Source organism: Heterocephalus glaber, unplaced genomic scaffold, assembly GCF_053883595.1.
Source record: "Heterocephalus glaber isolate CG9 unplaced genomic scaffold, H.glaber_assembly_v1.0 deba00001442, whole genome shotgun sequence".
In the NCBI taxonomy this organism is placed as follows: domain Eukaryota; kingdom Metazoa; phylum Chordata; class Mammalia; order Rodentia; family Bathyergidae; genus Heterocephalus; species Heterocephalus glaber.
In genome coordinates this window covers 28,230,971-28,243,577 of record NW_028258296.1, presented here as the reverse complement: position 1 = coordinate 28,243,577, position 12,607 = coordinate 28,230,971, and the positions used below count along the sequence as shown (strand labels likewise).

General features: G+C 39.4%; 2 protein-coding genes and 1 pseudogene across 21 annotated transcripts in view; 2 read left to right on the top strand and 1 right to left on the bottom strand.

Annotated features, from left to right (window-relative positions):
• Ccdc18 (coiled-coil domain containing 18) overlaps window positions 1-11,816 on the bottom strand; it is a 181,221-nt gene extending 169,405 nt beyond the window's left edge. For 7 of the 17 annotated variants that reach the window (XM_021255355.2, XM_021255359.2, XM_087213132.1 and 4 more), the window contains exons 1-4: window positions 11,522-11,816; window positions 9,479-9,614; window positions 7,996-8,170; window positions 4,715-4,876 (exon numbers count right to left, since the gene is read on the bottom strand). In XM_021255355.2, coding sequence (XP_021111014.2) covers window positions 4,715-4,876; window positions 7,996-8,170; window positions 9,479-9,614; window positions 11,522-11,816 — 768 coding nt within the window. Of the gene's footprint in view, window positions 1-3,659; window positions 4,082-4,714; window positions 4,877-7,995; window positions 8,171-9,478 lie in introns of those variants that run through there. The other 10 variants (XM_021255361.2, XM_087213130.1, XM_021255360.2 and 7 more) reach the window with 10 other exon arrangements.
• LOC147827667 (small ribosomal subunit protein eS24-like) lies at window positions 6,860-7,761 on the top strand (annotated as a pseudogene).
• Window positions 11,817-12,084: 268 nt separating the features above from the next.
• Window positions 12,085-12,607, top strand: part of Tmed5 (transmembrane p24 trafficking protein 5) — a 34,791-nt gene continuing 34,268 nt past the window's right edge. For all 4 annotated transcript variants that reach the window (XM_004841251.3, XM_004841250.3, XM_087213142.1 and 1 more), the window contains exon 1: window positions 12,085-12,273. In XM_004841251.3, coding sequence (XP_004841308.1) covers window positions 12,085-12,273 — 189 coding nt within the window. The remainder of the gene's footprint in view (window positions 12,274-12,607) is intronic.

Here is a 12,607-nt window from a genome sequence, read left to right as displayed (position 1 = left end):
TCCACCAAAAGTCTTCTAGACTTAATAACCAAATTCAGTCAAGTAGCTGGTTACAAGGTCAACACACAAAAATCAATAGCTTTCCTCTACACCAATGACAGACTCACTGAGAGAGAAATAGGGCAAATAATTCCTTTCACAATAGCATCCAAAAAACTGAAATACCTAGGAATCAACCTAATGAAAGAAATCAAAGATCTCTTCTCTGAAAACTATGGCACTCTGAAAAGAGAGATTGAAGATGATATCAGAACATGGACAGACATCCCCTGCTCCTGGGTAGGAAGGATTAATATAGTGAAAATGGCCATACTTCCAAAACTGCTATATAGATTTAATGCAATTCCAATTGAGATCCCAGCAGCATACTTCATGGACCTTGAGAAAACAATCCAAAAATTCATTTGGAACAAGAAGAGACCCAGAATAGCAAAAGCAATTCTAGGTAACAGAGACATGGCAGGGGATATCACAATCCTCAACCTCCAACTCTACTACAAAGCTACTGTGATTAAAACAGCATGGTACTGGCAAAGAAACAGACTTGAGGACCAGTGGAACAGATTAGAAGATGCAGAAACAATGCCAGACACACTCAGCCATCTCATCTTTGACAAAGGAGCCAAACACCCTCACTGGAGGAAAGATAGCTTCTTTAATAAATGGTGCTGGAAAAACTGGGCTTCAACTTGCCAAAGATTAAAACTAGACCTATATCTCTCACCATGCACTAAACTAAAATCAAAATGGATTAAAGATCTAAATATTAAAATAGAAACTCTGAACCAGTTGGAACAGAGGTTAGGTAGAACCCTTGAAGACATCAGTGTAGGAAAAGATTTTATGAACAAAACCTTAGTTGCCCATGAACTAGCACAAACAATCAACAAGTGGGATCTCTTCTTATTAAAAGGCTTCTGCACAGCAAGAGAAACCACCAGCAGTGTGAAGAGACAACCCACAATGTGGGAAAAAATCTTCACCTGCTCTTCCTCAGACAAAGGTCTACTATCTCGAATCTATAAAGAACTTAAAAAGATCAGACCTCCCAAATTCAAAGACCCAATCCAAAAATGGGCATCTGAAATGAACAGACATTTCTCAGACAAAGAAGTAGAAATAGCAAATAAATACATGAAAAAATGTTCAACATCACTGGTTATTCGAGAGATGCAAATGAAAACAATGCTGAGATTCCACTTCACTCCAGAAAGAATGGCTGCTATCATGAAATCAACCAATAACAAATGCTGGCGGGGCTGTGAGGAAAGAGGAACCCTGCTCCACTGCTGGTGGGATTGTAGACTGGTGCAAGCACTGTGGAAATCGGTATGGAGATACCTCAAAGAACTAGGACTTGAAGTCCCATTTGACCCCGCTATTCCACTGCTGGGGATCTTCCCCAAAGAATTAAAAGAATCATACCACAGTGATATATGTGCGCCCATGTTCATAGCAGCACAGTTTGTAATAGCTAAAACTTGGAAACAGCCCAAATGCCCACCAACTGGAGACTGGATAAAGAAAATGTGGTTTTTTAATAAAATGGAGTACTACTCAGCCATAAAAAATGAGAAATTAGAGACATTTATAGCTAAGTGGATGCACATTGAGGCAATACTCTTAAGTGAAATAAATAGGACACACATGTGTAAATACTGAATAGTTTCTCTGGTGTGAGAAACTGAAAGTGTAAATAAGGACTAAATGTATAATAGGTAATGTGAAATAGGAAGAAAAGAGGCAAAGGGGAAGGAAGTGGCAGGGCTAGGGGAAAGGATAGAAGGGAATGGGATTAATATGAGAAAATGGAAAAATAGGAACAAAATCTTTGTAAATAGGGAGGACTGGAGGGGTTGAAGGGAGGGCTGGGCAAGGGTGATACATAAGAACCAAGAGAGACTATGTAAAGGTGCAAATTTCCAATGATGAATGTCATTATACTGTATACCTAAAATGTACCAATGATTAGAATGAATAATCGATAATGTAAAATAGGAAGAAAAGGTCCAAAGGGGTAGGGGTAGAGGGAGGGGCAGGGGAAAGGAAAAATGATGAGAAATGGAAAAAATGGAAATAAAGTCTTTGTAAATAGGGAAGGGTGGAGGGCGTGGAGGGCTAGGAATGGGGAAAAAATAAGAACCAAGATGCATTATGTAAAGGTACAATTCCCAATGAGAAATGTAATTGTGTTGTATACCTAAAATGTACCAATAAAAGAATTTAATGCAAAAAAAAAAAAAAAAAACCCGAGAAAAAAGGACACTTGTAGATGTGAACAAAATACAGAAGTAGCTCACGGGTCTGCCAAACACTGTCACAGCAGTGCTGCTCTGTGCTTACTGTACAGTGTGATACTGTACAATGGTGCAGTGCTCAATCAGAGCCCAGGATGTCTGGAAGCAAGAGGAAAAGCAGTGGTGATGTGGAGGGGACAGCTAGGAAGTGCAAAGCAATAACCATGGAATCAAAAGTGAAAATATCCCGGTACTGGAAAAAAAAACAAAAGTAAAAATAATTGAGAGACTAGACTGAGGTGATCTGATGGTAGATGTCACTCATTCTTATAGCATGAATCATTCCACCGTTGGTATAATTCTAAAGAATAAGAACAAGATCACGGAACATGTAAAGTCCACTGTCCCAATGAAGTCAATAATAACACCCAAAAAGCATGGTACAATGATAGAGGAGATGGAGAAACTTCTCAGTGTGTAAATGTAGGATCAGCATCAGCACTGAGTCCTATTCAGTTTAATGCTTACTCTGGAAAAAGCTAAAAGTCTGTTTGAAGACTTGAAGAGAAACGAGGTGAACAGGGTGCCTCTTTCATTGTGAGCTATAGGTGGTTTACCAGATTCAAGGCTAGAGCCAACCTTCACAATGTAAAAGTGGTGAGATTGCAAGAGCAGATAACCATAGCTGCCCAAGAATTTCCAGCAGCTCTTAAAACAGAAATTATTGATAAAGATGCTTATTTGCCCCAATAGGCTGCTTTTTTTTTTGGTACCAGGGATCAAACTCAGGTCTTTGCGCTTGTGAGGCAGGCGGCAGCACCACTGAGCTAAATCCCTGGCCCAACCCCAATAGGTTTTTAACATTGATAAGACATGACTGTTCTGGAAGAAGATGCCAGAATAAAGTTACATCAGGAAAGAGGAAAAGATGATGACAGGTTTCAAAGCAGCAAAGTACAGACTTACTCTGTTGTTTTGTGGCAATGCTTTCAGTGATATGAAACTAAAGCCTCTCTTAGTTTACCATTCAGAGAACCCAAGAGCCCTCAAAAATATAGCCAAGGGCTCTCTACCTGTTGCACATAAGAGCAACAGGTCATTTTCCAAGCCTGGTTTTCCCACCACTTTATCCGTGGAATAAAGAAATACTATTTGGAGAAAGATATCCCTTTCAATATTCTTTTGTAGTGCACCAGGTCACCTCCAATTCATGGATGACTTTCATCCCAACATTAAAGTAGTGTGTCTGCCTCTGAATACTACAGTGCTCACCTAACCTATGGACCAAAGAGTGACTGCAACTTTCAAGAAGTATTATGTATGTCACACTTTTTGTCAGGCAGTGAAGGCAACTGATGAAACAGAACAACCTTGCAACAATTTTGGAAAAACTATAACATCTACAAGGCCATAAAAAATCACCTTTGCTTGGCATGAGGTTTCAGCTGTTACCATGAATGAGGTTTGGAAGAACCTTTGCTTGGAGTTTGCTCATGAAGTTCATGGACTTGAGAAATGGGTAAGGGGTCCAAAGAGGTCTTCAACAACTTAGTAACCCTTAGTAAGAAACTGGAGCTAGATCTTCCAAGAGGGCAACTTCATTGAATTCCTTGCTGTACAGCACGAGGAGCTTACCAACGAGGGCCTGATGGAATTAGAGGCCCAGCATAAAGATGAACAGTAAAGAGGAAGACAGAACTGAAGAAGCAAAGAGATTCACAACACAGGAAATGGCAAGGGGATTTTCTTTACTTGAAGAGGCACTGTTAAGTTTTTGAGCCACAGGACCCCAATGTAGAATCATACATAAAGATTGCAGCAGTCATTCAGAATGCCATCCAATGCTACAGAATAATCTATGATGAGAAAAAAAGAGCTATTATTCAGACCTTGAGAGCATATGCTTAAGTGAAATAAATCAGACACACATATGTAAATACCACATTGCTTCCTCTGGTGTGAGAAACTGAAAGTGTTAATGAGGACCAAAATGTATAATAGGTATTGTAAAATAGGAAAAAAATGTTCAAAGGGGAAGGGGAACTAGGGAGGGGGGCAGGGGAAAGGAAGGAAGGGAAAGAAAAAAAATGAGAAGAGAAAAAAATGCAAATGAAGCTTTTGTAAAAAGGAGGGGTGGAGTTGAAGGGAGGGAAGGGGAATGGGAAAAAATAAGAACCAAAATATATCATATACAAGTACAAATTCCCTATGATGAATGTGATCATTATGTATACCTAAAATGTACCAATAAACTTAATTTTAAAAAAGCTGATTCATATAAATGTAAAAACTATAAAGGCCTCTCTCCTAAATAATTTTCAGATATGAAATTGATTTCCTAACATTGATATTATCATAATAAATATATAATAAATATGTATAATCCACTAAGGTAATACAAAGAATATTTTTCCAATTACAAATCTTAAAATTACAACTATTTTCTGTTGGCATTCTTATCATAGCAAGATACATACTTTTGCTCTTGATTGTGTTAGTTCAAAATGGATTGACTCTATTTTACTCATTAAAGAATGATTCTGTGTGACCAAACAAGCATTCTGTTGCCTAAGTTTATCAAGTTTTTCTCGCAGACTTTTAATTTCCTGATCCACAGGAGCAGAAGACAAAAAAGACACCTGAAAAATAAAAAAGAGCAATCTATTCTCAATTACTTAAGGGTAAATACTGGGAAAATGACACACAATTATTATAATGACCTAGAAGCTCAGAAAAATGAGTTAAAATATTTACTGAGTACTGATAAAAATGTGAGAAAAATCAGTACTCTTCCCCACTGCTGGTGGAAGTGTACATTTGGGAAACAGTGGTATACTTTGTTAAACTGCTGGGTCTTATCCATGAAAAGTAAATGTATAAAAGCAACAATATCACAACTAGATATAAACCCGAGACTTTTGTATCTGAGTATATACAAATATCCATAACTACACTATCCATAAGACACAACAAATAGAAGCCAAATCCCCCCGACAGATTCATACATATTTACATACAGACAGACTGATTCATCGATCCCTGGTAAGGGGGATCAAATGCAGGGGCATTCTACCTCTGAGCTACATCCCTAGCCCTTTCTATTTTTTATTTTGTGACAGTCTCACTGAGTGTCCCAGGCAGGACTCAAACTTGCAATTTTCCTGCCTCAGCCTCCCTTAGTGCTAGGGTTACAGGTATGTACCATCATGCCCAACTTATACATACATTTCTACTGTACTCTTTTTGTGTGTATGGTACTGAGGATGGAAACCAGGGCCTCACACATGCTAGGTAAGAGCTACATTCTCAGCCTTTTCAATATTTTTATTCTGAACAAGGACTGCTAAATTAAATTGCCCAGGTTGGCCTCAATCTTGTTATCCTCAGACTCCTCAATCCGAGTTTACAGCCATGTGCCACCATGCTCCTCACCAAAAAAAAAAATTTATATATAAATATATATATATCTTTTATATATATACTCTTTTGCATGGTTTGCAATTTTTTAAAACATTCATTTGGTTAATTTTATTTTTTGAGTAATATATTTATGCATTCAGAAGTCAAAACTAGCAAGGCGTGATAGTGCACACCTGTAATCCCAGCATTTGGGAGGCTGAGGCAGGAGGATCACTGTGAATTCGAGGCCACTGTAGACTACAGTGAGTTAAGGCCAGCCTGAACTACATAGTGAGACTCTGTCTCAAAAAACAAAAAAGAAAAGAAGTCAAAATTATATAAAGAAAAGGCATACACAGAAATCTTCAGTCCATCTTTACTAGACAACCATTTTTATAACATTTTAGTCCTCAGTGATTCTACATGTGTACACAGCAATGCAAATTACTAACTTCCCTTATGTCTTTATGTTAAAACTAGCATATTATAAATACTATATTCTGTACATTGTATTTTTTACTTGAACAATACATACTGCCAATTTCTCTAATATTAATTCATGGGGAAACTTAATAGTCTCCCCCCACAATTGCAGTTTCCATTGAGTGAATGAACTATAGATTATTCAATCAATCATGTACTACTGGACACTGGAGCTAGCTATTTCTAATCTTTTGTTATGACATTCAATGCCTCATTTTATACTTGTGTGGGTATACCTGTTGGGTAGTTTTCCAGGTAAATATTGCCAAGTGCCTCTTTATTTGGTTTATATAACTTCATGTTTCTACCAACAATGTGTATCCCAATATCACCACAAGACAGTGTGATATATATAAATGTTTAACAATCTGATAGGTAAGAACTAGTACTAAATATAGTCTCATTTTTAATTTCTCTTATTATAAGTGAAATTGAACACCTTCCTATTTGTTTGAAGATCATTTTCATTTCCTTTTCCATTCATGTCTTTTTTATCCATTTCATTGTTTTTTTGTTCTCACTATCTGGCTCTTTACATGCTTGAGATTAGCCTTTGTCTTTATAAAGCATTACCAATATTTTTCTCTTCAACTTGTGGTTTTCTTTTGATTTTATTTGTGCCACTTGGAAGGCAGAAGCAGGAGGACCTTGAGATGAAGGACCACCTAGGCTACATAGTGAGTTCAAGGCTAGCCTGGACTACACAGTGAGACCCCGTCACAAAAAAAAAAAAAAAAGGAGAGAGAGAGAAGAAAAAGGGTTAAGTAAGGAACAGAGATAAACACAAGGAGATAGATAATATGACACAATAAGAGGAAAAGAGTTGCAGAGCAGGAAGACATTTCTAACATCACTGACAACCTTAGGGGTATTGAAAGAGACTAGTCCCATGCTATGACATAGCAGATGACTCAAGCTAAATGATGGATATACTTTAATTAATAAATAACTGATCACCTATTATTTTCAGAGCATAATGCTAAAATCAGGGGATTTTAATTTACTTGAGAAAGGGCGATTTAACGGCAAAACAACAATAAATACATAAGTTTAAAAACAGAATAGCTGTTCCTCACTGGCTGCCTGAGGATCTGCTGCCATCATGAATGACATGGTAACTATCAGACCAGGAAGTTCATGACCAATTGACTACTTCAAAGGAAACAAATGATCATGGGTGTCCTTCACCCTGGGAAAGCAACAATAACTAAGACAGAAATTTGAAAAATGCAAAAGACCACACCAGATGTCATTTTTGTACTTGGTTTCAAAATCCATTTTGGTGGTGGCAAGATAACTGGCTTTGGCACAATTTATGATTCCTTGGATTATGCTTAGAAAAATGAACCCAAACATAAACTTGCAAGACATGGCCTGTATGGGTCTGGGATTTAGCTCAGTGGTTCCACTGCCTGCCTCGAAAGCACAAGGTCCCGAGTTTGATCCCTGTTACTAAAAAAAAAAAAAAAAAAGACATGGCCTGTATGAGAAGAAAAAGACCTCAGGAAAGCAGTGAAAGGAATGCAGGAACACAATGAAGAAAGTCAGGGAGACCGCAAAGGTCAATGTTGGTACTGGCAAAAAGGCAAAGGAGTAAAGATTCCACAATGCCTGTCTGCAGTGATTGTGCAATTTTTTCATGAGAGGATTAATAAACTGTAAACACTTAAAAAACAAATCAGAATAATACTCCAAGATAATTATCTTTTGGTTAGGACATAAAAAGAACAATTACAATTTAATTCTTGAACAATATAGTAAAAGACTATAGAAAACATGAATAAGACATTTAAAGAAAAACTCAAGGAAAAAAATTTTAAGTAAACCAGTCTAAAACTAAAACTATTTTAAATTAAATAAGTCTAAAAACAATAACCTTATCTTTTGGCTTTTTCTGAAAATCAGAGCTGCTACTGGACATTTTACAAATGTTTTTAGAAGATGAGTAATTCAAAAGTCCTGGGTGGCTAGGCTGAACAAGATCTTCCATAATACGTTTTTCAAACCTTGAAGGATTAGAAGCAAAATTGGAATTTTCACTTGGACTAGCACTACAGAAAAAAGAAAAAAATACATTTTAGTTTTTAGTTTAAATATTTACTACAAATTTCTATATAGTAAATAAGAAAATAGAAAAAACTGATGTTGACAATTAGACCCATAGTTATGAACATAAGTAAACCATACTTTTATTTTTTGTGAGGTTTTTCTGTTTTGTTTTGAGGCAGGGTCTATGTAGCTTGGGCTTGTATTGAACACACAATGTAGCCCAGGCTGGCCTTGAACTCATGGCAATCCTCCTACCTCAGCCTCCCGGGTACTGGGATTACAGGTATGCACCACCATATCCAGCAATAAACCATAGTTTTTTGGGGGTTTTGTGGTACTGGGGATTGAACTCAGGACCTTGTGCTTGTAAGGCAGGCATGGTGCCATTGAGCTAAATCCCCAGCCCTAAACCATAATTTTAAACTAGCAATCTATGTATTTCCTGAGCCTCTATGCTAGGGTTTCTTAGGATTCTAAATGTAATCATAGCAATAATGATTAAGAAAGTCTCAAGTGTATATTTTATACTGATTCCTAATACATTATGGGTGTTTTCTTAATATGTAAATGATTTTCGGATATTCCTGGGTTTTTTTAACTGAGAGTCAAAAAGTATAGAAAATTGACAGGCATGGTGTCATATGCCTGTAATCCTAGCTACTCAAGAGGCTAATACATGAGAATATTTAGTTCAAGAACAGACTGTGTAACTTAGCAAGAACCTGTCTCATAAATAAAATAAGTAGGCCTGGGGACGTAGCTTGGTGGTTTTATGGTTTAAATATGAAATGGCCCCAAAGACTTTTATGTTTTGAAGCCTTGATCACAATGTAGTAATATTCAGAAGTAGGGCCTAGAGAGGTGATTAGATCATGAGGGTCAAATGAGCTATTAGAAGGTGGGTCCCTGTTGGAAGAAGTCACTCCTATTGTGCCTCTGAAGAATAGATTTATTTCTAGCTCCTTAAACTAGCTCCTGTTCTCTTGATGTCTCAGGTTCCTGGCTGCCACAAGGTAAGCAGCCTTTCTTTGCCATGCCCTCCAGCAATAATGTTTCTGTCTTGGAGCTAGCAGACCATAGACTGAAACCTCTGAAACCATAAGCCAAAGTAAATTTTGCTCCTTTAAGCTGTCAAGTATTTGGTCACAGCAAGACTGATAGCCCTGGGTTAATCTCCAGTACCACAAAAATATAAAAAATAAAATATAGAAAACTATATCTTATTCCAGAGGCATATAAAACATAATTAAATCTAAACATTTTATAATTTATTCATACTATGAATTCTATACAAAATTTTACTTACTTACCTGGATAACTCTTGCCCTAAATTCTGCAAACTCCATTCTGTTATCTTCAGTTCATGTCTTAACGACGCAACATTTGCAAGCAAACTTTCTTCTTCATTGTCTTCATTATAACAGGCTGATGAACCTGATTCCATTTCTTTAAAAAAAATTAATTTCTTGTATCTTACCTGAGAGATTCTGTAATATAGTCAAAATATTCTCACAGTAATAAAAATTTAACTCATTATTTTTCTATTCCAAATATGACATCTCTTGTGGTGGTTAAAACAACAAGAAAAGTAGTCAATTTTAATAAGGTGTTTTGTTTTTGCATTTGTTTTTGCTTTCCAGTACTGAGGATTGAATGGAGAGTGTACCATTGAGGTACATCCCTACCCTTTTTTGTTTTGTGACAGGGTACTCAGGATGGTCTCAAACTTGTAACATGCCTCAAACTTCTGGGTAGCTGGGAGTAGCTGCGATTACAAGCATTCACTCACAATGGTTATAAAATTTAAACACACACACACACTCATTCACAAGTCATAACCAGAGAGCAAAATGACATTTGGCAATTCACTTGTCCAACTACTATATGAAGCTTTTGTTTTTTGCACTGGTGAGTATCTCCAGGATTATGAAACCACTAAATCCCTTTGCACATAAAAAATCATTTTAGGGGAGCTGAGGATTTAGCTGAGTGGCGCTGTGCCTGCCTGGCACGCGCAAGGTCCTGAGTTCAATCCCTGGTACCAAAAAGAGAAAAAAAAATCATGTTAAGGGACATTTTATTATTGTAATTATCAAAATAAAGAACTCAATCTTTAGAATCTCTACTACTCTTAGAAACCTTCCTGTATAATCTTACTACTTCATTCTTCTTTTCTGATTTCTTAAAACTGACCACAGCCCAAGCTCCAAAAAGGCCAGCAGTCCCGTGTCATGTGTTCAGGACTGTAATGTACTTAGAAAAGCTCAGTATTTTTGACAAATAAATGATAAATAAGAAAATGCCTTTTCCTCCCTTCATCTGGTTAAGATAGTATGCTACATTTATTTTCCTCTCAACATTTGCCAAGTAGGATTTAAGGTTAAAAACAAAACCCTGGCCTTATTGGAAAAAGCTGAGGCAAGAAATTAAATGAGATCCTTTGTAATCTTAGCAGACTCTATCCTTTGCCTCCTTTGTTTTTATACAAATTTGCTTCAATTTAAATAAGAAGACTCCCAGGTAAAAGTCAATGGATTAGGCAACTGTTTTGCTCTATCCAACATCTCTAGCTCCCTATAGGATAAAGCTAAAGAACACTGTAGTTGGACAGAATTTCAAATGTCGCTCAGTACTGTGTATTTATTTCATCTATATGTTCAACATCTGTGTACTTTCACGTAAGAATTTTTTAACTCTTCTGAAGCAGCAATGAATCATTCTATATTCAAATATTTTCATTTTTCTCCTGAGTCATTTACTGTCAAACAAAGATTGTTCATTACAATTTATAGTTGTTACCAAAAAAAGCCTATCTTAGGCAGGCATAACGACAATCCTAGCACTCTGGGAGGCTGAGGCAGGAAGATAGCAAATTCCAGCCCAGCCAGGGCAATTCAGTGACTTGTGTGAAGAAACTGGGTTCAATCCCCAGGACTTGGGGAATGGGGGCAGGTCTCTTCATTGCTTGTACAAACGTGAAAAGGCATATCGTCTATCTTACGTCATCTTTTAGCCTCGATCAACAATTCGATCAACCATTCGTTTGTAGGTGTATAGATGCACACTCACCCCTCGAAGGTCAAGCACAGTATTCTCTATAACCTCTGGGTGTGATAGGATGGACTGTAGTCGAAAAAAGATTTCCTACATGCCACAGTCGATCTTTTACCCGTCTAAAAGAATTGGAGCAAAAGCTGACAATCTCCTCTCGGATATTTCCTCAAATAAAATACAACGGCAGTAAAGGTACGTGAGCGAGGTACCTCAGAGAAAGAAACTCCCCAAGGTGTGTCGGTTTCCACCCTCTAAGGGGCATTCGCTCACCACCAAACCCCAGCTAGGGAGAGACCCACCAAACGACGGCGCACGGCGCGACTTGTCTGCGCTGGGACCCTCTCCTGGGGCACGGCGTGGAAGCCTCAGACACACAAGGACTGAGACCAAGAAAACGCCCGCGGCGAAGAGTTCGAACCGCCACGGGAGCCGTTGCGAGGCGGCTCCGCGAGACGCCAGCGCGCAGGGCCTGCCGGGATCGTGGTGGCCGAGCGCAGTTGAGCCGGCTCTCCGACCTCGCCCAGGACTACATTTCCCATAACTACGGCCGCGACGCCCATTGGTGTAAGGGAAGCCATGGGAACCTGCGGCCATGTGAGTGTGAGGCGGGCTGCGCTCACGCCCGGCGTGAAGAGGCCAAGACTGAGAAGGGTGCGGAAAGGGACCGCTGGCCCCGCCTTCAGTCTCTACCCTCCAGAGGACACCACTTGCCGCCACCGCCTTTGCTACTGCGGCCGCCACCTAAAGTTTTCTTAGACTCAGGGCTCCCCTGCCTCGAGGAGTTCAGGGAGGAAAACCGGAGCCGAAGCGCCAGTGTCCCACATCTCCACGCGACCTTCAGCCCGATATTGCCCCAGCTAGGATGGGCGACAAAATCTGGCTGCCCTTTTGTTTGTTCCTCCTGGTCGCTTTACCCCTAAGGCTGCTGCCGGGGGTGGCCGGCTTCACGCCTTCCTTAGACAGCGACTTTACATTTACCCTTCCGGCCGGACAGAAGGAGTGTTTCTACCAGTCCATGCCGCTGAAGGCCTCGCTGGAGATCGAGTACCAAGTAAGTGGGGAGCGTGAGCCCGCCCTCTTCCTTTAGCCTGGCTGCACCTCGTCGCACTCGCTGGGGTACTTCTTGTGGACCGCCGGGGAAGTGAAGGGGCCAAGGCGGCCCCGGCAGCCGGCCTGGTCCGCGCAGGCGCGCGCTCGCGCGCGAGGCGAGGTTCTCGCTGGGGCGAGGGGACCCGGGACAGAGAAGTTTGCCTGGCCATGCAATTGACTGCTGTCCGCCCTCTTCCCTTTTCTCCGGTCGGAAAGAGGCCAGAACTGGTGAGGTCGGTGACTTTACTCTTTCTTTACCAGTTGGTGTTCTACCCAGTCTACACTCCAGTACTGAG